Source organism: Cynocephalus volans, chromosome 4 (genome assembly GCF_027409185.1).
Source record: "Cynocephalus volans isolate mCynVol1 chromosome 4, mCynVol1.pri, whole genome shotgun sequence".
NCBI classification, from domain to species: domain Eukaryota; kingdom Metazoa; phylum Chordata; class Mammalia; order Dermoptera; family Cynocephalidae; genus Cynocephalus; species Cynocephalus volans.
Genome location: NC_084463.1, coordinates 79,368,440 through 79,391,467, shown reverse-complemented (window position 1 = coordinate 79,391,467; position 23,028 = coordinate 79,368,440). Strand labels below are relative to the sequence as shown.

General features: G+C 41.0%; 1 protein-coding gene across 1 annotated transcript; it reads left to right on the top strand.

The window, feature by feature from the left end:
- The first annotated feature begins 324 nt into the window (after positions 1-324).
- On the top strand, positions 325-20,223 carry C4H11orf97 (chromosome 4 C11orf97 homolog). Its single transcript, XM_063094842.1, has 3 exons — positions 325-472; positions 5,686-5,790; positions 20,045-20,223. The coding sequence occupies exons 1-3, from the start codon at positions 325-327 to the stop codon at positions 20,221-20,223; spliced, it is 432 nt and encodes a 143-aa protein (XP_062950912.1).
- Positions 20,224-23,028: the final 2,805 nt, after the last annotated feature.

The following is a 23,028-nucleotide window of genomic DNA, read 5'->3' as shown; positions in this document are numbered from 1 at the left end:
GCTGTGTGGCCTCCGGCAATTTCCTGAATCTCGGTTTCTCTACCTGGGAACTGTAAAGCCTCTCTTAAGAAGCTGGGGTGAGAAACAAACGAGAGATTAAAGAAAAGTCCTTTGCTTTGGTCGAGAACTAATCGCCGCTCCCTAAGTCCAGCGCCTTCGTTGGCGAGCGGGACCCCTGGGGCCTGGGAGAATCCCGCGGAGGGCGGCTGGGGGCGGGGAGGATGCGAGTCACTATGGCAACCCGAGACGCCTAGCGTCCCCGTTCGCCCGCGGCGGAGCTGAGGTGGCTACACTGCCTCGGGACGCGAAGAAGACCCCGGCGGCATGAGGCGGGAGGAGGCTGTGGTGGTGACCGTGGCGACTGCGCCCGAGGCGGGCCGCGACGGGGAGCAGTCTCGGCAGCCAGCAGGGTTGGGGTGCGGGGCGCGCGGGGACCCCGGCGGCGGCGGCCCCCAGAAGCCGGGCAAACAGTGTGAGTTCAGCCCCCGCCACAGACTCTGCCGGGAGCGGGAGCGGGGTAGGTGTGGAGAACTGGTAAAGAGGAGCTGGGGCAACTGGAGTGGGACTGGTCCGAACCGCGAAGGTCGGGGGAGTGGGCGTGAGCTGCTGTTTCGGCAAAGGCAGAGGTGCTGGCCCTGTGCAGAAAGCATCAGGTCCGTTTATTTCTCCAAGCCCTACTTCGAAAAAAGGCTACCTGAGCCCAGAGTGTGGAGGTCACCTCCAACTTAATAGGTAGTGGCACTATTCTGGATATATATATATGTATGTATATATATGTGTGTATATATATTTATATATATATATGTATATGTATATGTACACACACACATATGTATATGTATATGTACACTTATATAGGGGGGTCTTCAAAAAGTTCATGGAAAGATTCATATTACCTTTCATTCTATTTTTCCATGAACTTTTTGAAGTATCCTCGTACACTGGTATGTATATAAGCACACATATACACAGACATTTGTGTGTATATAATGCATACACACATTTATACACACACACACGTGTGTGTGTGTGTGTGTGTGTGTGTGTGTACACAGACAGACACGTGCAGATCATTTTGCCAATTCCTTTATTTTACAGATCAGGAAATTGAGGTCTAGACCACAGGAAATACTTAAAACACTTCAACTACCATCTCTTTGACTCTCAGTCCATGAATTATAATCTCACCCTTTAACACACTGCTGTTTCCTCCCTGCCTTGCCAAACACAGAAACGACATTCTTAATCCTTAAAGTCAGTTCTGGTCCACAATCACAACTGACATGGTTGTAACTTGAGTCCTAGCTAGGTTGTAGCACTTATCCATATTGTTTCATGAATTTTCAGATATTTTACAGCCTCTTGTGCCCCACAGGTCTTCAGTAGGTGCTAAGGAATGATGGTGAAAATAACAGGCGAAAGAGGAACAGGAGAGTTTCCAGTGCTCCTCCTGTGCTTTCTTAATTACCTCTCTGGAGAGCACCCTCCTGTTCTCCAGGCTCCCTCTGCCTGGCTGACGAGCCCCAGGAGGGTGGGTTGGGCTGAAGCACCTCAGTTCTTGTGCTTGGTGGACCACAACCTCCTCCCTGGAGACCTTATCAAGGAGTCAGTAGCAGAACCACTGCCTCTGGGTGAAAGGGGCCTCTCCCCTCAGCATCAGCCCTAGTATGACTATGATACCTCATTCCTTTTGTTATTATCACCAATAGCATGCAGAGGCCTTACTTAGAGCAAGTAAATTCATTATCTTTGTGTGATAGAAATTCCTTACTCTTACTTAAAATTCTAGCTGGGAACTTTCCCATTAAAGATTCTAGTATCTATAGGTTCTTTAGTCCTGTGGCTTTAGGACTAAAAAAAAGATGGAATTAATCATTCACTCATCAATTCAACATATATCGATCTTTACTACATGCCAGGCATTGAGCAAGTTGCAGGGAAAGGATTAATGAATTAAGACAGGTATCCAAACTCTCACAAACTCACAAAGTCAGTATGGGGGTATGCAAAGAGTTTCTTCCTCACGTCCCTGAGAACCTCATTTCAGGCCTTAGCCTAAGTAGCGACAGGCTATTCACACCTGCACAAAATACCAATTCAATTTTCAAATGTCTCTAATTATTGGAAAGGCCTTCAGTCTTTCTACAGCTTCTATACCCTAATCACAGATCTGCTCTCCAATATGCAGAGATAAAGTGTGGTCCTATCCCACATAAACATCTTTGAATTATGTAAAGATGTATATTTGAGCACACCCCAAATCTTCCATAGACTTAATGTCACCTTTAAAATTATTTGTAGCATTTTCACCATGCTGACAGGCCTCTTCCAAAATTCTCCAGTTAATTAAATCACTGAGGCCAGTATTCTAGGTGTGATCTGATTAGTACAGTGTGGAGGAACTGTAACACCCTTGATCTGAACACTATACTTCTATTAAGTGGACCCAAAATTACGTTAGCTATTTTAGAAGACACATTATATTATTTATACATATAACAAAGGCAGTCTGTGATTTCTTTAGTTTCTTCCTTCCCCCAATTGAAAATGTTTGATCCAGGCCTTTTCAATCCTTTTCTTATGCATTTGATTTGATTGATCCTAAATACAAGTCATTATATTTATCCCTATCAATACCATCCTATAGATTTTAGCACTTCCTTCCAGGTATAGAAGCAGCCCTTGAGTCCTTATTCTGTCATCCAACAAGTTAACCATTCACCCAAGTTTATGCCATTCTCACATTTGGTGAGTTTGCTGGCAGTTCGTTTATTCAAATCAGCAAATTAGATGGTGATCCCAATAGGACCAAGCAGAATCTGTAGAAGCCTTGACCTGTTAATAAGCCTCTATGGCATGGGCATTCTGCTTCTTACAAATCCACTTTGTCAAGCACCTTGCTGAAATGCAGATATATTGTAGCAACAGTGTCTCCCCAATCTAGTAGACTAGTAACTCTAGAGGCTTCAGAGAGTCAGGTAGGCATGGCTTCTAATTTTTTATGACTTCAGTTTTATGGATTCAGGGAGTTACTTTCTGAACTGTAAAACAATAATTATACTTGCTTATAGGTCATTTTGAGAAAGAGAAGGAATATATGTAAGATGCCTAGGGCATGGTAGCATTCAATAAATTGTAGCAAATGTTATTACCTCTCAACAAAAGAAAGCCTGGTGCTTTAGTCTGAATGTCCCCTCTAAAAGTCGTGTTGAAACTTGGTCCCCATTGTGGCAGTATTAAGGGGTGGGAAATCCGATCATGATTTGAAAGGTGGGGCCTTTAAGAGGTGATTGGATCATGAGGGGTATTCCCTCATGAATGGATTAATTCATTCATGGGTTAAGGGGTTAATGAATGAATTATCATAGGAGTGGCCCTAGCGGGTTATGAGAGCAAGTGAGTGTGTTAATGCACTCCTGCACCCTTGCCATGTGGTGCTCTGCACCACCTCGGGACTCTGCAGAGAGACCCTACCAGGAATAAAGCCCTGAACAGATGTGTTGCCTTGACTTTGGACTTCCCAGCCTCCAAAACTGTAAGGAATAAATTTTGTTTCTTTATAAATTCCCCAGGTTCGGGTATTCTGTTATAAGTGACAGAAAACTGACTAAGGCACCTGGAATAATATTGTTCCGAAAGAATATACAATAATATTGTTCTTAGCAGTCCTTCCTAACATTTAGTGATTGCTGCCCCTCATTGTTGTATTATATGTAAAGCCATCTGTTGACCAATCCACTCAAAATGTTATTGAAGATCAACATCAAGCTGCTATATTATAGTTTGTAGAATTTCCTTTTTCTTCCTTTCTTCCTTCCTTCCTTCTTTTTCTTTCTTTCTTTTTTTTTTCCCTAGCAGGGAACATTTGCCCACACTAGCTCCTTACTACTTTGCTCCATTTTCACAGTTCCTCATGTCGCCTTTAGTGGTTTCCTCTGTAAATTTTCTTAACAGTAGGGCTGAAATTGGCCAGGAAACCTGAACTTAGAGCAGGTGATCTCTTCCTCTCTGCCATCCTGTTATAGGCCAATTTTGTTAATACCCTTTTCTACCTGAAGATCATTATTTAATAGAAAAAGTTTAAACCAAAGTTAGGCTTCAATAATGCTGATGCCAATTTTCATTCATATGACTCCTAACTTCTGGGAATCAAGAATGAGACTCTGAAAGTATCTAATTCTATCTTGCCCGTGTCTGAGGGTCTTCATGACCAGGAATGACCCAGGGCCACTGCCAGGAGTAGCAGGTTTCTTGCCCTATTTGGGCCAGTCTGCACTCAAGTCAAATTGACTCACTTGTGTTCTTTGTTAGTTTGGAAAAGATGAGACACCTGCCATGTCTTTGTGAGTTAAAGTCAAATCTAAAAAAGCAAGTATTTGGCCATTTAGGTTTTCCATGGCTATTTGAATTGAACTTTGGGTACTGAGAGTAGGACTACTGGTTCCCTGACATTCACAAGGCTACGTTGGGAGACATGCATGTAGACTAGTCTTTACTTAAAGCTCTAATTTAACAGTGCTTATTTCTACCTGGACAGACAGGTGTGCATCTATTATTATGCCAAGCTCTCTTTTAGGACTCTGATGTACTAAACAGACAACATCCCTGCCTTTATGGTGTTTATGATCTGGTAAAGAAGACAGATATTAAACTAATAGCTACACAAATAATTGTATATAAATGATAATTGTATATAAATGAAGTGAACCTGTATGCAAATTGCAATAAATAATATGAAAGAAAAAAAGAGGGTACTATGAGAAAAAGACATTTCTAGATTGCAGAGTTAGCATAAGTTTCCCTAACTGAGCTGACATTTAAGCTGAGACCTAAAATGTGAATATAAGAAATACAGACAAAAATTTAGGAGAAAGGCAGTTTGGAGAGAGAACAGCAGATACAAAGTGGAGAATGAACAGAAGGGCTATGTGGTTGGAGCTGAGAGAGAGAGAGAGAGAGAGAGAGAGAGAGAGAGAGAGAGAGAGAGAGAGAGAGAGAGAGAGAGAGAAAGGCTGATGAGAGGTTGCAGGGCCAGGCAGGCCAGATAGTGCAGAGCTCTTGCTCGTCTGAATTCTGTACTCTGGGGTGAGCAGAAGAAATGCAGCTAAGGTGTTTAGAACAAATAATCCAGTCCTCCACTGTAGTAGTAATGTCCTATAGGGCCAGGTTTAGAGGCCAGGAAAAAGTTGTATGACTATAAGTGGTTCACTATTACAATTCAGGTTGATTCTTTAAAATGGTGATTAAAAAATTCTGGGTTGTTCTGTGTTCTATATCTGGATTGCAAGATCCATGCACACATCTGTTATTTACTGCTCTGTCCTCAGCCCCTAGCCAAAGGCCTGGAACAGAGGAGGTCTTTAATAAGAATTTATTAAATAAATGAGTGAACATTTTCTTGAAGCTAATGAAAAAACTCCATGTATTTCTTTATAATATACCTAAAAGAGGTACCTGAAACATACCTCACAAGTTCGGGAATTACATGGAAAATGTGAATTCCCAAAAGAACCAAAAGTTACAATGGGAGAGATCTTTCCAAGGTAGAGCCCACAGGGAAAATCTTCTGATATTTGTAAGGAATGGTATGTCTTTTTTTTTTTCAAAATAGTTATTCATGTAGGTATAATGGATGGAAGGTTGGGCAGAATTTATAAGTAACCAGTTTTGTTAATGCTTTTTTAGGGAAGAAATTTTTGTATTGTGAACCACATAAGAGAATTAAGGAAGTACTAGAAGAAGAACTTTATATTAAGAGAGATGAATGCCACATTAAAAAGATACCTGCAGGTAATCTCAGTGACAAATGAAGTATATTTGTGAAATGAATATAAAATTGCCTATTTGATGACAGGGTGATCATTTTATTCATTACAAAACCATAAGTATCAAAAGAAAAATGAGTTATTGGGAAATCCTTGTGCTATCCTATAATTGTTTTGCCCTTGTCCAAATAAACCTTTATATTTAGGGAAAAAAATGAGCAAGATATTGGTTTGTACTTTGCTGTTCCACTTTTTTGGTGGAGTTATTTCTATTTAATGACATGTAAAGTTTCTTTCACATGCCTGAAAAACACAATAACATCTTCAATCTTTATTGGTGTAGGTATGACCAATAACAGTGGACTTTTGATCAAACTTTAGATTGCATCAGAATTACCTGGGAGATTGTTAAAAGCAGATTGCTGGACCTCATCTCTAGAGTATCTGGCTCAGTAGATTTGGGGTGAGACCCAAGAATTTGCATTTCTACCCAGTTCCCAGGTTATGTTGCTGCTGCTGGTCCAGGGTCCCACTTTGCAAATCACTGAACTAGGTCATTTAAATAGGTCAAACCATGCAAGGATTTTATCCTACAAACACATGAGTTATATGGTCTGGGCATTGATAGTTCTCACTGATGGTTCATGGTAAAAAAGATGTGCTCTAGAAGCTTCAGCATCCCTCATAGATGTTCCTTCGAAACTGCTAGTGCTCCTCATCTTCACGTTTCCTTCTCAACAGTTACTAGGTGTGTATTTCATGCTTTTCAAATAATCAGATTTTTAGTGCAATGCTCTTGGGTGCCAACAGTTACTAGAAGAAATGAAAGAACTGTAAGACAGGAAGCCTGTGCTTAGAGAACTTGGCATTTTCTGTGGAAGATTGTGAAGCAACCTGCAGGTGGGGCCCAAACCCACTAGGGATTCCTAATAGCAGTGGCTGCAGCCTCGAGGTGTCTCATTTGACTCCATGACGTATGTGCTCACTTTACATTTCTAAACCCATCATAAAAACACCTTTTGGACCTTCTCAGTTTGACTGTTCCTAGGAAAGGACAGACCAGTCAAGTAGCCAAATTTGTTCATATGGTGTCTTCAAGGAAAGTTTTAAAATCTCTTTTGAACCTATAAATGGATGCAGAATGACCTACTGAATTTCTGCTGTGAAACCCAGCCTGCATGTACTATTTCCCTGGTGGCTAAAAACATTTTTAAGTGTTACAGTACTATTATATTTTGGATTTATCTTCAGTGTTTTCAAAAACTACATAAAAGCTAATTTATACACTAGTTGTATGTTGGAGTATTCTTACTGAACACACTTGATTATGGTACAATCTAGGTGAACAGGAAATATCATTTGGTTTATAAAAATTCATTTTTCTAAGCAATCTTCAAATTTTCTTTGTATAAAATGGAGACTATCTGGGCTGCATTTTTATAACATCCACCAGAGATTGCACAGAGGTACTATTTTAATGCCTAGAAAAATCTTTCCAAGCTGAGAATAGATCCCGGAAGTTTAGGTTTTAAAGTACTCTACTTATGGATAAGAAACCTGCTTTTTCTTTTTTTAATGGCTGGAAGCCCCACATCCCTGGTCAGAATAGGGAACTAGCACCTACAAAGGGTGGCACACTGCCAGCCTCGTCCCAAAGTTTGGCAGCCCTGAACCAGCCATTGGACCTTCTAGTTCAGGGTTTGCAGTGACACACTCCTTTAAATATCTGATGAAAGCTATGGCATCTCTTCCTAGATGACTCAACTTGACCATGCAACCCAGAATTCTGCATACAACTTTTAGGGACTTATTTGACTCCTATAGCAGCTATTCCTAGATGTTAACAGTAAATACACTTGACCTATTGTCTCCACCTCTTTTCTTATCCTTTGCTTCTTCACCTATTCCAATTAGGCTTTTGTTCCCATAAGCCCAGGAAAACTTTTCTGGATCTTGGAAAAGACCTTCTTTTTGAAGGTCATATCCAATGATCGCTCATTGTACACAACCTCTTTGTAGCATCTGACACAAGTGTTTATTCCTTCCCTCCGAAAACACTTTCCCAACCTGGCCTCTAGGTCACCATGCTTCAATCTCCTAGTTTTGCTCCTACCTCTTTGACCACTCTTTCCATCTTCTCTGCCGATTCTCTCTCCTTCTAGTCTCTAAAATTTAGAGAACTCAAGTCAGAAACCCTTTTCTCTATCTACGCTTACTCCGCGGGTGATCACATCCAGCTGTATTGTGCTAACTCCAAAATTTACATCTCTAGCCTCTGCTTTCCCCTCAAATCCCAAAAGCCTACTTGACTCTCTACTTGGAGAGTCTAATGGGCCTCACAAACTTAACATGCCCAGAATAGAACTCTTATTCTGTACCCCAGGCTTTAAAAAACCCACTCTTCAACAGGTGTTCCCCATATCAGGAAATAGTACCAACATTCACGGAATTGATTGGGCCAAACACCTAGAAGTCCATAGGTCCATATCCTCAAAATCCATGTCCAGTCCATTGGCTAATCCTGCTGACTCTACATTCAAAATAAATATGTTCTACATCTCCCCAGCTGCACTCTTGCCCAAGTCCCCATCATCGCTTGCAGGCTCAGCAATAGCCTCCTATAAGAGCTGCTACTGCTATCTCCTATGAGTCTATTCTTTACCCAGAAACCAGAGGAATCTTTTACAGACATAGACCATTACACATCACCTCCATGCTCGAAACTCTCCAGTGGTTTCTTATTATTCTCAGGCTAAATACCATGCTCCTTGTATGGCTTGCTCACCTCCCTGAACTCATCTCCTATACTTTCTCAGTCCACTCTAGCCATGCAGGCTTTCTTGATATTCTGGAATGTGCCAAACCCATTTCCACCACAGGACCTTTACACTTCACCCAGACCGTTGAAGTGAACTTTCCTCCCACTTCAGTCAGCTTTCAATTCAAGTGTCACCTTCTCAGAGAGGCCTCTCCTCTTTACTAGGTTAAAATAGAACCCCCCCCCCGTCACTCTCTAATCCTTTATTCTACTTTTTTCTTCCTGCTTCTTTTCCATCACCACCTGAAATCAGGTATTTATTTGTACACTTCTTTAATGACTATCTTTCCCACTAGAACGTAAGCTACCTGAGGACAGGGACTTTGTTTTGCTTACCACAAATCCTCTCAAAAAGTTATTGCGATCCCCATTTTAGGGTGAGTACACTGAGGTTTTGAGAGGTTCTTAACCTGCCCATGGTTCTTTAAGTGGAAGAACCAGATTCCAAATTCAGGTCTGACCCCAAATCCCTTGACTTTCTACTCGTTGTGGTGTCTCTGGTGACACGTATGGCTAAAAACATACAGTGGATGCTGCTCTGCCCTTAGCTGGCTTGAGATTTTTGCAACATTTGACATAGTTGATGGCTCCCTCCTTAAACCTTATTCCTTCCTCAAATTCCATGATACTAAACTGTCCTGGTTCTCCTTTTACTTCTTTGGATATTCCTTCTCATCTTCCTGTAAGAACACTTTTTTTTCTCAGCCCCTTCCCCAAATGTTGATGTTTACCAGGGAGTTACCCACAGACTTCTAATCTTACTCCATCATCTCTCCCTTGTCTCTGCTATTCCCAGAGTTTCCACTACTAACTCACTAGGATGCCTCTGAAATCCATATCTCCAGACTAAAATCCTCTTCTCCTGGATGTCCCATAAGTACTCAGGATCAGCATGTCCAAAACAAAACATATACCTCTCTCCTACTTGCTCCTTTCCCTGTGTCACCCAACCCAGTGAATGACCTGGCCTACAGTCCAAGTCCCAAACCAGAGCGCTATCCTCCATCCCCACTCCAGACTCCCTGTCCCACATCTAATTAGGCTGTGATGGATATCTTAGTTTGGCTCAAGATCACCAAAGTAAAAGGCTGGGAGAGGCAATTATTTTTTACCCCTGGTCTGCTTATTTGTATTGCCTGCCTGTCCTCTCCCTCTATATGCTTGAATTTGTGAATTTCTATAAACACTATGTACTATTTCGTGGATATGCCTGTCTATCTAAATTCTAGGGACCCCAAGATATATGTATGTATCAAAGCATATTTATGTAGCTATGTATGCATTGGTTGGGTTTGTTTAAGTTTTTAAACAGTCAACTCCACATACTTAAACAACTATCTGATAGATTAGTGAAGGTGATATTTCCATAAGAGTCCAGACTGAATTTCCCCTCAGCCATAGATAAAGCACCGCAATACTGGGTCTTATAGCAAAGTATGGGTGAACTTGCTGAAGAGCTTATGCCACCAATAAAAGGGAGATTTGTCCTGACATTAAGCAACTTAAATTATAGCATGTTTTATTTGTGACTGAGCTAGTAATGACAATTATGGAAGGACCCAACAGCAGTGGAGCTATTTCTTTACTTTTTTTCTTCTCCTTTGGTTGAATGAAATTGGTAAAAGATCAATAAATCCAGAAGTTAGGTTTTATGAATGTTTAACTGAATGAGCACTATATTTCTTGTGGAATGTTGTTGTTTGTGTAGCCATAGGGGACTCAGGAGAAAGAGCTATTCAGTCTGGGGCCCTCAGTTGAATGAGCTGTCCCACTTGTTCTTGTGATCGTGTTGTGACAACAGTTAGTAAAGCCTGTGAATACATTGAAATGGCCATGGTGACTCAGGTCGTTGTCACTGTGCACCCCATACTTGAGTCTAGGAATGGCATCATTGACAATAGGAAAAATGGGCTGCCAGGCCACCAAGCCTTTCCTTTCCTGAGATTTTGATTTTTTCCAGGCTCCTAATGCAGAGATACGTGGGCTCAGTGAGAAGTACTGGATGCTGGGGTGAGGGACAGGGACATCTCTCTCTCTCTAATGATGTTGATGAAATTGGTGATGATGGTGATATCAATAATAGTAATAATGGCTATCATTTACAGGGTGACTTCTGGGCATGACTGTTTTTACAAATTATCTCTTTTAATTCTTGCAACATCCCTGAGAGATAAATGCTCTGTTTATTCACATTTTGCAAATCTGGAAGCTGAGGCCCAGGGGGATACAGTGACTTACCTAATGTCACACAGCTAGCAAGTGAAAAAGCTAATGCTTGGATGTGGGCTCGTCAGAAACTGATGCCCTTTCTCTTAGCCATTGGGTTTTTCTGTCTCTTTTTAAAACATAAGATTATGTTTTCTGAGATGAAAAAAATATTTGAAATTGATACAGTAGCCAATTTTATTCTCTTCATTAAAAACAAAAGAACAAAAACCCCCCACAAAACCCTGTCATTCTCCTCCAGGTTCAGCTTCAGTTCAGCTCCAGATTCAAACTTGAGGTAGAACAAGTTTCAGAGGCTTTACATGTTCCTAGAAGATAAGGACAGAGAGCCTGGATCTACATGAAAAGGTTCTCATTATTGAGAGAGAGAGAGAGAGGGAGAGGGAGGGGAGATGAGAGAGAGAGAGAGGGAGGGTAGATGAGAGAGAGAGAGAAGAGAGAGGAGAGAAAGAGAGAGAGAGAGAGAGGGAGGGTAGATGAGAGAGAGAGAGAAGAGAGAGGAGAGAGAGAGAGAGAGGAGAGAGAGGAGAGAGAAAGAAAGAAAGGAAAGAAAGGAAAGAAAGAAAGAAAGAAAGAAAGAAAGAAAGAAAGAAAGAAAGAAAGAAAGAAAGAAAGAAAGAAAGAAAGAAAGAAAGAAAGAAAGAAAGAAAGAAAGAAAGAAAGAAAGAAAGAAAGAAAGAAAAAGAAAGAAAGAAAGAAAGAAAAGAAAGAAAGGCAATTTTCTTCTTTTATAATGTGGAATATGTTTATATCTTAATATAATTTTTTTAATCTACAAGCAACAAGTCTTTACTCCAGTAGTATTTCTTACTCTCTTTTTTAAAAAAAATATTTTATTTTATTTTATTTTGTCGATATACAATGTGGTTGATTATTGTGGCCAATTTTCTGATCAGATCTTTTTTTTTTTTTTTTCTTTTAAACTTTTATTTTGTCGATATACATTGTGGCTGATTATTGTTGCCCATCACCAAAACCTCCCTCCCTCCTCCCTCTCCTCCCTCCCCCACAACAATGTCCTTTCTGTTTGCTTGTCGTATCAACTTCAAGTAATTGTGGTTGTTATATCTTCTTCCCCCCTGCCCCGGTTTTGTGTGTGTGTGTGTGTGTGTGTGTGTGTGTGTGATTGTGTGTGTGAATTCATATATTAATTTTTAGCTCCCACCAATAAGTGAGAACATGTGGTATTTCTCTTTCTGTGCCTGACTCGTTTCACTTAATATAATTCTCTCAAGGTCCATCCCTGTTGTTGCAAATGGCAGTATTTCATTCGTTTTTATAGCTGAGTAGTATTCCATTGTGTAGATGTACCACATTTTCCGTATCCACTCATCCGATGATGGACATTTGGGCTGGTTCCAACTCTTGGCTATTGTAAAGAGTGCTGCAATGAACATTGGGGAACAGGTATACCTTCGACTTGATGATTTCCATTCCTCTGGGTATATTCCCAGCAGTGGGATAGCTGGGTCATATGGTAGATCTATCTGCAATTGTTTAGGAACCTCCATACCATTTTCCATAGAGGCTGCACCATTTTGCAGTCCCACCAACCATGTATGAGAGTTCCTTTTTCTCCGCGACCTCGCCAGCATTTATCGTTCAGACTCTTTTAGATTTTAGCCATCCTAACTGAGGTTAGATGGTATCTCACTGTGGTTTTGATTTGCATTTCCCGGATGCTGAGTGATGTTGAGCATTTTTTCATATGTCTGTTGACCATTTGTATATCTTCCTTAGAGAAATGCCTACTTAGCTCTTTTGCCCATTTTTTAATTGGGTTGCTTGTTTTCTTCTTGTAAAGTTGTTTGAGTTCCTTATATATCCTGGATATTAATCCTTTGTCAGATGTATATTTTGCAAATATTTTCTCCCACTCTGTTGGTTGTCTTTTAACTCTGTTAGTTGTTTCTTTTGCTGTGCAGAAGCTTTTTAGTTTGATATAATCCCATTTGTTTATTTTTCCTTTGGTTGCCCGTGCTTTGGGGGTCGTATTCATGAAGTCTGTGTCCAGTCCTAGTTCCTGAAGTGTTTCTCCTATGTTTTCTTTAAGAAGTTTTATTGTTTCAGGGTGTATATTTAAATCCTTAATCCATTTTCAGTTGATTTTTGTATATGGTGAGAGGTATGGATCTAGTTTCATTCTCCTGCATATGGATATCCAGTTATCCCAGCACCATTAGCTGAAGAGGCAGTGCCTTCCCCAGTGAATAGGCTTGGTGCCTTTGTCAAAGATCAGATGGCAGTAAGTGTGTGGGTTGATTTCTGGATTCTCTATTCTATTCCATTGATCGGTGTGTCTGTTTTTATGCCAGTACCATACTGTTTTGGTTATTATAGCTTTGTAGTATAGCTTAAAGTCGGGTAGTATTATGCCCCCAGCTTTACTTTTTTGCTCAGCACTGCTTTGGCTACTGCTTTTGCAGTATCCCACAGGTTTTACTATGATTTATCATTATTTTCATTAGTTTCAATAATTTTTTTGATTTCCTGCTTGATTTCTTCTTGGACCCATATGTCATTAAGTAGAATGCTGTTTAATTTCCATGTGTTTGTATAGTTTCCAGAGTTTTGTTTGTTATTGATTTCTAGTTTTAATCCATTGTGGTCTGAGAAAATACATGGAATAATTCCAATTTTTTTGAATTTATTGAGACTTGATTTGTGACCTAATATGTGATCTATCCTGGAGAATGATCCATGTGCTGATGAGAAGAATGAATATTCTGAGGTTGTTGGATGGAATGTTCTGTAGATATCTGCCAATTCCAATTCGTCTAGTGTATTGTTTAGATCTTGTGTTTCTCTACTGATTCTTTGCCTAGATGATCTGTCTAATATTGACAGTGGGGTGTTCAGGTCCCCTGCTATTATGGTATTAGTGTCTATTTCCTTCTTTAGGTCTAATAGAGTTTGTTTTATAAATCTGGCTGTTCCAAAATTAGGTTCGTACATATTTATGATTGTTATGTCTTCTTGATGGATCAGTCCCTTTACCATTAAGTAGTGTCCCTCATTGTCTCTTTTTATGGTTTTTAGTTTAAAGTCTATTTTGTCAGATATAAGAGTAGCTACTCCAGCTCGATTTTCTTTTCTGTTTGCATGGTAAATCTTTTTCCATCCTTTCACTCTAAGTCTGTGTGAATCTTTATGGGTGAGGTGGGTCTCTTGTAGGCAGCATATAGTTGGGTCCTGCTTTTTAATCCAGTCAGCCAGTCTGTGTCTTTTGATTGGGGAATTTAAGCCTTTTACATTAAGAGTTGTTATTGAAAGGTGTTGATTTATTCCTAGCATTTTATTGGTTGTTTGGTTGTCTTAGGTGTCTTTTGTTCCTTGCTTTCTGATTTACTGTTTGGTTTCTGTGTTTGTTGGTTCCTTAGGTTGTAGATAGTGTTTTGTTTGTTTGTTTTCTCTTCATGAATGCCATTTTTATTATACTAGTGGGTTTTGATTTTTCTTGGGTTTTTATGGCAGTGGTAGTTATTTTTCAGGAACCAAACCCAGTACTCCCTTGAGGATTTCTTGTAAGGGTGGTTGTGTGCTAGTGAACTCCCACAGTTTTGTTTGTCGGAGAAATATACTATTTGCCCTTCATTTTGGAAGGATAGCCTTGCAGGGTAGAGTATTCTTGGCTGGCAATCTTTGTCTTTTAGTATTTTGAAAATATCATCCCATTCCTTTCTAGCTTTTAGGGTTTGTGATGAAAAGTCTGATGTTAGCCTGATTGGGGCTCCCTTTTAGGTGATTTGATGCTTCTCTCTTGCAGCTTTTAAGATTCTCCATTTGTCTCTGAGTTATGTCAATTTGACTATAACATGTCTTGGAGAGGGCCTTTTTGGGTTGAATACGTTTGGAGATCGTTGAGCTTCCTAGATCTGAAGATCTGTGATTTTTCCGATACCTGGGAAGTTTTCTGCCACTATTTTGTTGATTATGTTTTCAATGCAATCTCCGTTTTCCTCCCCTTCTGGGATACCCATGACTCGGATATTTGAGCGCTTAAGGTTGTCTGATATCTCTCTCAGATTTTCTTCAATGTCTTTGATTCTTTTTTTTTTTTTTTTTTTTTTTGGTCTGCTTGTGTTATTTCAAACAGCCCATCTTCAAGTTCAGAGGTTCTCTCTTCAACTTCGACAAGCCTGCTGGTTAAACTCTCCATTGCGTTTTTTATTTCGCTGAATAACTTCTTCAGTTCAGCAAGTTCTGCTACATTTCTTTTGAGGACATTGATTTCCTTGTACATTTCCTCTTTTGGGTCCTGTATACTTTTCCTCATTTCATCATGATGTCTAGCTGATTTTCTTGTATCTCATTCAGTTTCCTTAGAATTATCACTCGAAATTCCTTGTCAGTCATTTCAAGGGCTTCTTGTTCTATAGGATCTAGAGTTTAAGATTTATTAACTTTTGGTGGTGTACTTTCTTGATTTTTTGTATTTCTGGTATCTTTTTTTTGATGTTTATTCATTGTGTCAAGGGGTTTCATAGTCCACTGGTTTGAGACTATTGACTAACTAAGATGTTGCTGTGGTTGCCAATTTGGTATGGCTACCTCCGTGACTGCTCAGTTGGCCTCTAGTGCCTTGTGTGTGTGGTTGCCTCAGGTCTTGGACCTCTCAGGGGAGCCACCTCTCTGGTCAGCTTGGACTCTGCTGGGCTGCTGGATCACGGGGCGGTACCGCAGGGTGTGTGGTCTCTGCTGAGCTTCTACTTCCCGTGCAGGACTTCTCCCTGTTCCGTGCGCTCTGGCCCGGGTTGTTGGATCACGCAGTGGTGACCCCACAGGGTGTGTGGTTTCTGTTGAGTCTCCGCCTCCCTAGCCGGACGTCTCCCCACTCTGTGTGCACTGGGCTGGGCTGGGACGTGTCTTCTGCAGCCCTTGTCTATCAGCTGTGCCTTCAAGACCCTGCTCGGCACCACCTCACCCAGGAAGTCTACCAGGTTTCTGCTAGGCGCAGACGACCAGTTGCTCTGGGTGCCTTTGTAGCACTGTGTAGATCTTTCTTGGGACTTATCACCTTCCTCCTGGTATCGCGATTATTTGTGTACTTGTCTTATCTCCCACACCAGAGCGAGAGCTCCTCGGGGGAGGAGCCTGCAGCACACAGTTCACCTTTGAATCCCCCCGGCGCAGACCGACTCCAGTGCCTGCCTGCAGTCAGCTCTCCGCAGGTTCAAGGGAACTTGGGAACTCTCTGACCACACTATTCCTAACCAGAAATCGGTTAGGCATTTTTCCGAACTGGTGGCCGCAGAGATGGTATCTGCCTCCCGGTAACAGGAAGTTTACCGGGGGGCTGGAGCCCAGGGTGCGGTGGAGTGACAGTCGGCCCAGCCCGTACTTCTTTGCCCTCCCGATGCTGGCCAGGGACGCCCCACGCCACCAGCCCCGCCAGAGAACCGCGGAGGAAGTGGGAGGGGAGGCTGGCCCGCAGGCCCCGGGAAGCCCCGCGCTGGGGCAAGCAAGTGGGAAAGCTCAGTGAGGAGCCGAGCCGGGCTGGACAGGCTTGGTCAAGTTGGGCTGGAGCCGCCACCACCTGAGAAAATGGAGGCAGCCCCGGGGCCGGTGAGTGGCCTGGTGGGGCAGGCGGAAGTTGGGCGGGCATCTGCCCCCCGAGCAGGGCTGGGCTGGGGGTCACTCACAGGGCTGTGCCGGGTCGGGCAGCTCCCTCTCTGCCTCTGTGTCGTCACCGTCCCCGTTCTCGGCCGCCGCCGCCTCAGGCTGCTCACTCCGTCCCGCGGCGTGGCTCGGGCGCTCCCAGGAATCTTCTTTTATGCTGGCCTGAAACCTCAAATCCTGAATAGGGCCGCTGGCCGCCTTCAGTGCGGCCCCGGCCTCCGGGATCCTGGCAGCGTCAACAGCAGCCTCGGCGCCGTGTTCCCTGTTTAGAGACTCGCTTTTGCAGCTAAGAAACAGTTCTTTTCCTGCTCCATACTTCAAAGCTGTTGCCTGTAAATGAGGCAGCCTCTCCTGCCAAGGGCAAAGTGGCGGTCAGCCCCCACGACCGGCCACCAGCAGCGGTCCTCCCTTAAGAGACGGCAAGAGGAAGGTCCACTAGTTTCCCAGCTGCCTAAGGCCCAGTGGCCGCCTTTTCCACCTTAGCTACTCCACGCCAACCACCGCAGCCATCTTAGGATCCCCTGATCAGATCTTCTAATCAGAAAATGGAATTTGGGGCAACTTATGGAACTTTGTAGATGAGGAAAAATTTAGCTAATGTCATCATTCATATATTTTCAGGGATTCCCTGAAGATTTTTCCCTCCTTACAACTTCCTAAAAGAAAAAGTTAGGCTTGTGAGACATTCATTATGGAACTAATATATTTATTTTACCATTTATTTTTAAGTTATTTCTACATTTCTAAGAACTTCTATACGGGACTTTGCAGAAATAATGTATTAATTTAATGTTTTCATATTGCCAGAGCTTTCATATTTTTCTGGCTAAAACCCACTGAGGTTATAGTAGTCATGAAAAATTTGATTAATGGAGCTTACTAGCTTCCTCCTTAAACACTATTTCTCTTTCCAATGAATTTCAAAAGTGCAATGCCAAATCGATTAATTTGTGTCTATATGTCCCTTAATATGTGGAAACTTAATTTTGAGTTTGGTTTTTTTACTATGTTTAGTGCAAGTTTAGAAAGTGCAGAATGTTGTTAAGCAAGAGTGGATATGTTTTTTATTCATTATTTTATTTAATGAAAATATTTTATGCACCTAAAATATACAAGGATTTACTAAGCACCTAAGGCATGTCAAGATAGTTATAGAGCCTAGGAGTCACCAAACATAAATTAAAATTATTTAATTTTTTCCTCCTTCTCTGGTCAAATCTCTGACCATGTTTACACAAAGAAAGTATAGTTGATTTAGCTCTAAACTGGCTTTTCAAGCTCTAATGTTCATTATTCACAGTCCAGAGACAGCTGAAAGGAACAAAAATATTTTCAAAGGGTGAGCTTACCTTCCCTGTGAGACCAGGCTAGGTCCCACTGGCTAAAATTTTTAGCATAAAGGCATGTTTTGTTAATTTTAAAATTCAGGCACCTAAAAAAAAAATCTCTGAGTAGAAGAGATTGGGAGCATGAGAGGAGAAGAAGAGAATCTAGAAGACTCTGAGCCTCGAGAAAAGATTTGATTCCTTTCTCTTAGCTTCTGTCCTATGCCTGCTGTCCTTCTCCTTTTGGGGTTAGGCAACACTGAGGTCTTTCTGAACTTGCACCCCATTATGCCTTCCTTCCTCCTTCTGGAATGCACATGGCCAGGGCTGAGCAGGGTATATTTCTCTTAAAAGAAGCATCTGCCTCAAAGGGTGTGGGTGCTTCTTTCTAGACCTCTTTTTCTCCAGTTGAATATATCACCTTCTGTGACTTCTTCACCCAAGCATCATATCAAATGAAAGTAGGTTTATTTTTTTCCAGCAACCTCTGTCCCGGAATACAGCAAATGCTTACACATAACTATATTTTGCTTTGAGGTTTTAAAAATGCATTTCTGAGCATCTGCATTTATATTTCAGGTATTTTCCCTATTAAGTTGTAAACTTCTAGGTATTCCTATAATTGCATGTGAAAGAGCACAACCAAATTTGACTAGTACAATTCTTTTACCTAATTTGACATGTTTCATCTGCATCGTTCTGCTTCCTCATTTTATGGAACTTTCCATTTACCAGGTCTTCCTACAGTATGGAACAGATCTAAATCTATTTCCTTGGTCTGTTACAGAGTGTCCTGCACTGAGGATATTTAGTAAATGTTTGTAGGCTCCTATGTGAGAGAGTCCATTACCCAGAGGCTGTGGAGCAGCACTTTTTATTTTTTAAATTTTTAAAATTTTTTTTATCTTTAAAGAGGGTAAAAGAGGAAACTGGCTTGAATGGAAGAAGAGTTAGGTTAGACAGAAGTAACAGCTTCAACTTTGTAAAGTCTTGATAAGAGGAGATTGTGAAGTCTTCCTTGAAGGTCTTTGAAAAAAGAAGAAACTAATCTTGTCAGAGAGCTTTAGCTTTAGCTTCCTGCCCACTCAGGAGAGGGAAGAACTGACATTGAGCTTGGTGACTCAGCTCAGAGACTGTACCTGTAGAAATGGAGTCTGAGCCCCTGCTTGGGCAGTGAAATCATTGTCCCTGTAAAACTAATAGCTACCATGTACTGAGTACAAAGTACTTTATATCCATGTCATCTAAATCCTACATAATCCTTCCAGGCGACTATTGTTATCCTTATTTTGAAAATGAAGAAATTGAGACACAGTGAGTTAGATAAATTGCCCAAAGTCATGTAAGTTGTAGGTGGTAGAACTGAGACTGAAATCCAGGTCTTCTCTGAGCCCAAAGACTGTGCTCCTAGTCATTATTTGGTATGGATCCTTTAGGAAAAGATCAAATGTCAGAGAAGATGCCAATGGGCAGCCTTGGATCTGTGAATATTCAACATTACAATTTTCAGCCCCAGGAGTGGGAAAAACAACCTACGGCAACTAACCTCAATTCACCGTCTTACATGACTTGGGTTGCAGTTTTCTACACAGTAGACATTCATCAAATCCTTGTTGACTGACTGTCAAAACCTAAACATATGATCTTAGGACATGGAGGATAGCCCAGTACACATCACTACATTACTAACCTTATTGAATGGTATCAGGATTTAAGACCTGTAATTTTCCATGTACCAAGATGCAGACATCAATTTCTAAATATTTTGCTATGGTGTTTAACATGTAGGATCCAGTGAGTTTGTTGTTTCTTTCAAGGGGATATTAAATAGCATATAGTTCATGGCTTTTAGAAGATTCTTTCATGTATTAGATTAATGTGGTAACTAGTGATTCTATTATCTTTGAAAGTATTTCTCCTTACTTTAGGAATTAAATCGGACTCAGATAAAGTTGACTGAATAAATTCTATTTACTAAATGTTATTTATTCTGGATCCTTCTGTGTTTTGTTGTGCATGTTTCTATACTGACTTTTTATCTATTTATTTAGGGGCAAGTTAAATAATCTAAAAGCACTGTAGAAGTTTAAATGCACAGGGAATAATTGAATGAATGGAATGGAACAAAAGATTAAACAAAGGCTAAAGACCTTGGGTGGCTTGATTAACTAAACCAAATAAATTGCCACCCAAATAATTGAAAAAATAATCAAGTAAATATTTTAAAAACACTTCAGGCTAAAAAGGGAATATGCTAATAATCATCATCTTGCTTTTGAAAATATTGACAGTGGCCCTGGAAGGGATTTGGAGCATTAAAAGGAATCTCCCTGTGAGAGGCTTGAAGCCCGGACTGCCAAGCAGAAACAGTTTACTGCCAGAAGCCCAGTACTATTCCAGGCACGGAGGGCTGAGAAGTAAGACCCTGCTACCCTGGACTTCCACTGATGCCCTTGAGGGTACTGTGTAGTTTATAAACCAGTGGTATATGCTTTGTTTAAAGCTCTCAATCAAAATTCAACCTTCCTTTGACTTGTTTCTCTCAGGCTACATTTAGTTTAGCCACATTATGGCATTATAGCACTCAAACAGTAGCAGTTCAACTAACCAATTTACCCTATGGAGACAATAGGAGTTCATACTCTGAGTTACACTCGTGACTTTTTTCTTTACTTTTGATCTACATGAGGACTTTCTAGCACACAGTCAGCATCTGGGGAGGAGGAATCCTGCACTGTCCTTTCTTCTAGATGGATGATCTTTGTTTACCAGTGGAAGTGAGGAAAGGGAGAAGAGTGAATTAAGGAAAAACAAGGCAACTACTTTGTGTGGCTCCCTTAGTTTCACTCTATTCTAGGTAAGAGGCCAGCAGGCGGGGCCCAGTGTACTGTTCCTCAGCAAACATAAACTTTGGAAAAAAGTATTACTCATCCCTCATTGTCAATAGCCAGCATCTGCCAGGAACACTTGTAGCAGGATGTGGGGAAGGCAGAGGTCTAGACATGGAAGCACAGTGTCCATATAATCTAGGGATGTGCACCTGGGTCCATGTGTCCTGAAAATCAGTATACAATTGGGAGACAATCCTGGTTAAAAAGGGAGAAGTGGGTATAGGCCAAGCTTGGGTACTCTTAGCCAACATATGAATTATAATAGCAAATAGTATGTAGCTGCTATATAGTACTGCTTATTTTAGATTCTTAATATATATAACAATGTATAACATTCTATCTCATTGTTACAATAATCACATAAAACAGGTATAATTCATTTTATAGATAAGGAAACTGAGGCACAGAGAGGTTGAATAATTTACCCAAGGTCACCCAGAAGTGAGTGGAAGTGCTGGGATTTGAACCCAGGCAGCCTGTCTCCAGACTCCATGCTTTCAACCACTAGGTACTGCTGCCTTTGTGAGCCAAAGCATATCCAGGAGCTAGGGTGCCTATTGAACCTGGAGTGAGATGAGAGCTTAGCAAAAGTGCCACAAAGGAGGAGGGTCCCCATGAGGCCAGGGAGGCAACCTCTGGGATATGGATTCAGTGGGGGAAAATACAGCCACTACGAAACTGAAATACATGGTTAAAGAAAAAACAACAAACTTGTAACTAAAGGGGGTTCATGTAGCAAACAGGAACAGTTATGGAGACCTTGATTTAATAAAGTCATAGTAGCCACCGTTTACCATGTGCCAGGCATGGCAGTAAGTGCTTATACTGTTATGCAATCTATGTGATCACATGAGTTGAGGATTATAATTGCCATTTTCCAGGTAAGAAAACTGAGGCATAGAGACATTACATTATCTAAAAGCCCATGTCTAGGAGGTAGCAGAGCCAGAACTACAAGCCTATGTCCATCTGGCTTTTGAGAGTATGCCCTGAACCACTGGGCCATTGTAGCAGAGAATCTAGTCACTGGGCAACAAGAGTGGAACCAGTAATAGGACTGTGGTTAAATAGGCACAAATACCAGGGCATTGGGAAGTCAGGGTTAGGAATCTGGGGGACAACTACATTCATAATCCACAAAGGTAGCAGTGTCTCGGAGTAATGGTTGATTCAGCCCAAGTCTGGGCCACTCACGTACTTGAAAGTTTACCTCAACTTTCCACTCAATTTGTCAGGTCTCATTTATAGTGGGTAAATCCATCATTCCAAAAAAACTTACAAAGCAACTTATTTTAAAGATGAATGGTTTTCTAAATGCATATTATAAGACTGATTGAAGAACAAATTATCTTTATTTGAAGATAATACAAGTCCAATAAATTAACCAATTCATCAACTGAGGATATAATGAAAAAAAAATGTGTATTTGATTTTGGCCACAATCACATTACTTTCATCCATACATTTTAGGAGAATCTTGTTCATGGCTTCCACTCATTGTCACTCATCCATACTACCTTCCTGGCAACCCCCAGCCCTCAATCCCCAGCCCATGCAAGCCCTCACAGTGAGCATTTTATAACATGTAACTATAATTGACATATATCTTCTCTTCATCTCTATAAGATGCCAGGTGCATTTTTGCCATATGATATGAACTGCTACTACCAACAAACAATCACAACTGATCAGTCTATAAGAATCAGGCTGATAACTAAGAATTAAACATCATTATCAATAAAAGAGGAAGATGCTAGGCACAGAAATACCTGAAGTGAACAAAATCCACAGAGAAACTGGAAAAATTGTCAGTAGTAATTCATACATCAAAAGCTCCACAAAGGCAGGGACCATGTCTCTTTCACTCATCACTGTGTATGTGGCACTTAGCATGGTGCCTGGCATAGTAGGTGCTCCCTTGCTGTTTGTCATGAGAATGACCAATGAATGAATGAATCAGAAAGTGTATGTTGAATGCCTACTTTTTGTTCAGAATCTTCTTGCTGCTAACCCACATACATCTCCCCCCTCCTCAAACATATATGGTTTTCCCCGCTTGAAGCTGCTAAATTAAACAGAATGCAAACAATAGAGGGAAAAGGAAGGGAACCTTCTATCTTCAGTATGTGGATCATGAAAAGCTACATATATTTTATATACATCTTAGGACTCACACTTTCAGAGAGGCTTTCCGAGGATTACAAGATTTCCAGTAACTTCTCCTAAAAGATATGCTCCAGTCAAATAATTGACACTCACAGTCATTTTTTTTTTTTTCAATTCACTGGTGCTTTTTTTCTCTTTCTCATGAGCAACATGATCGTGGTAGCTGTGACTCTTCCAGCATCTAACACACATCGTTTAAAGGCTAAATTTAGAATCGT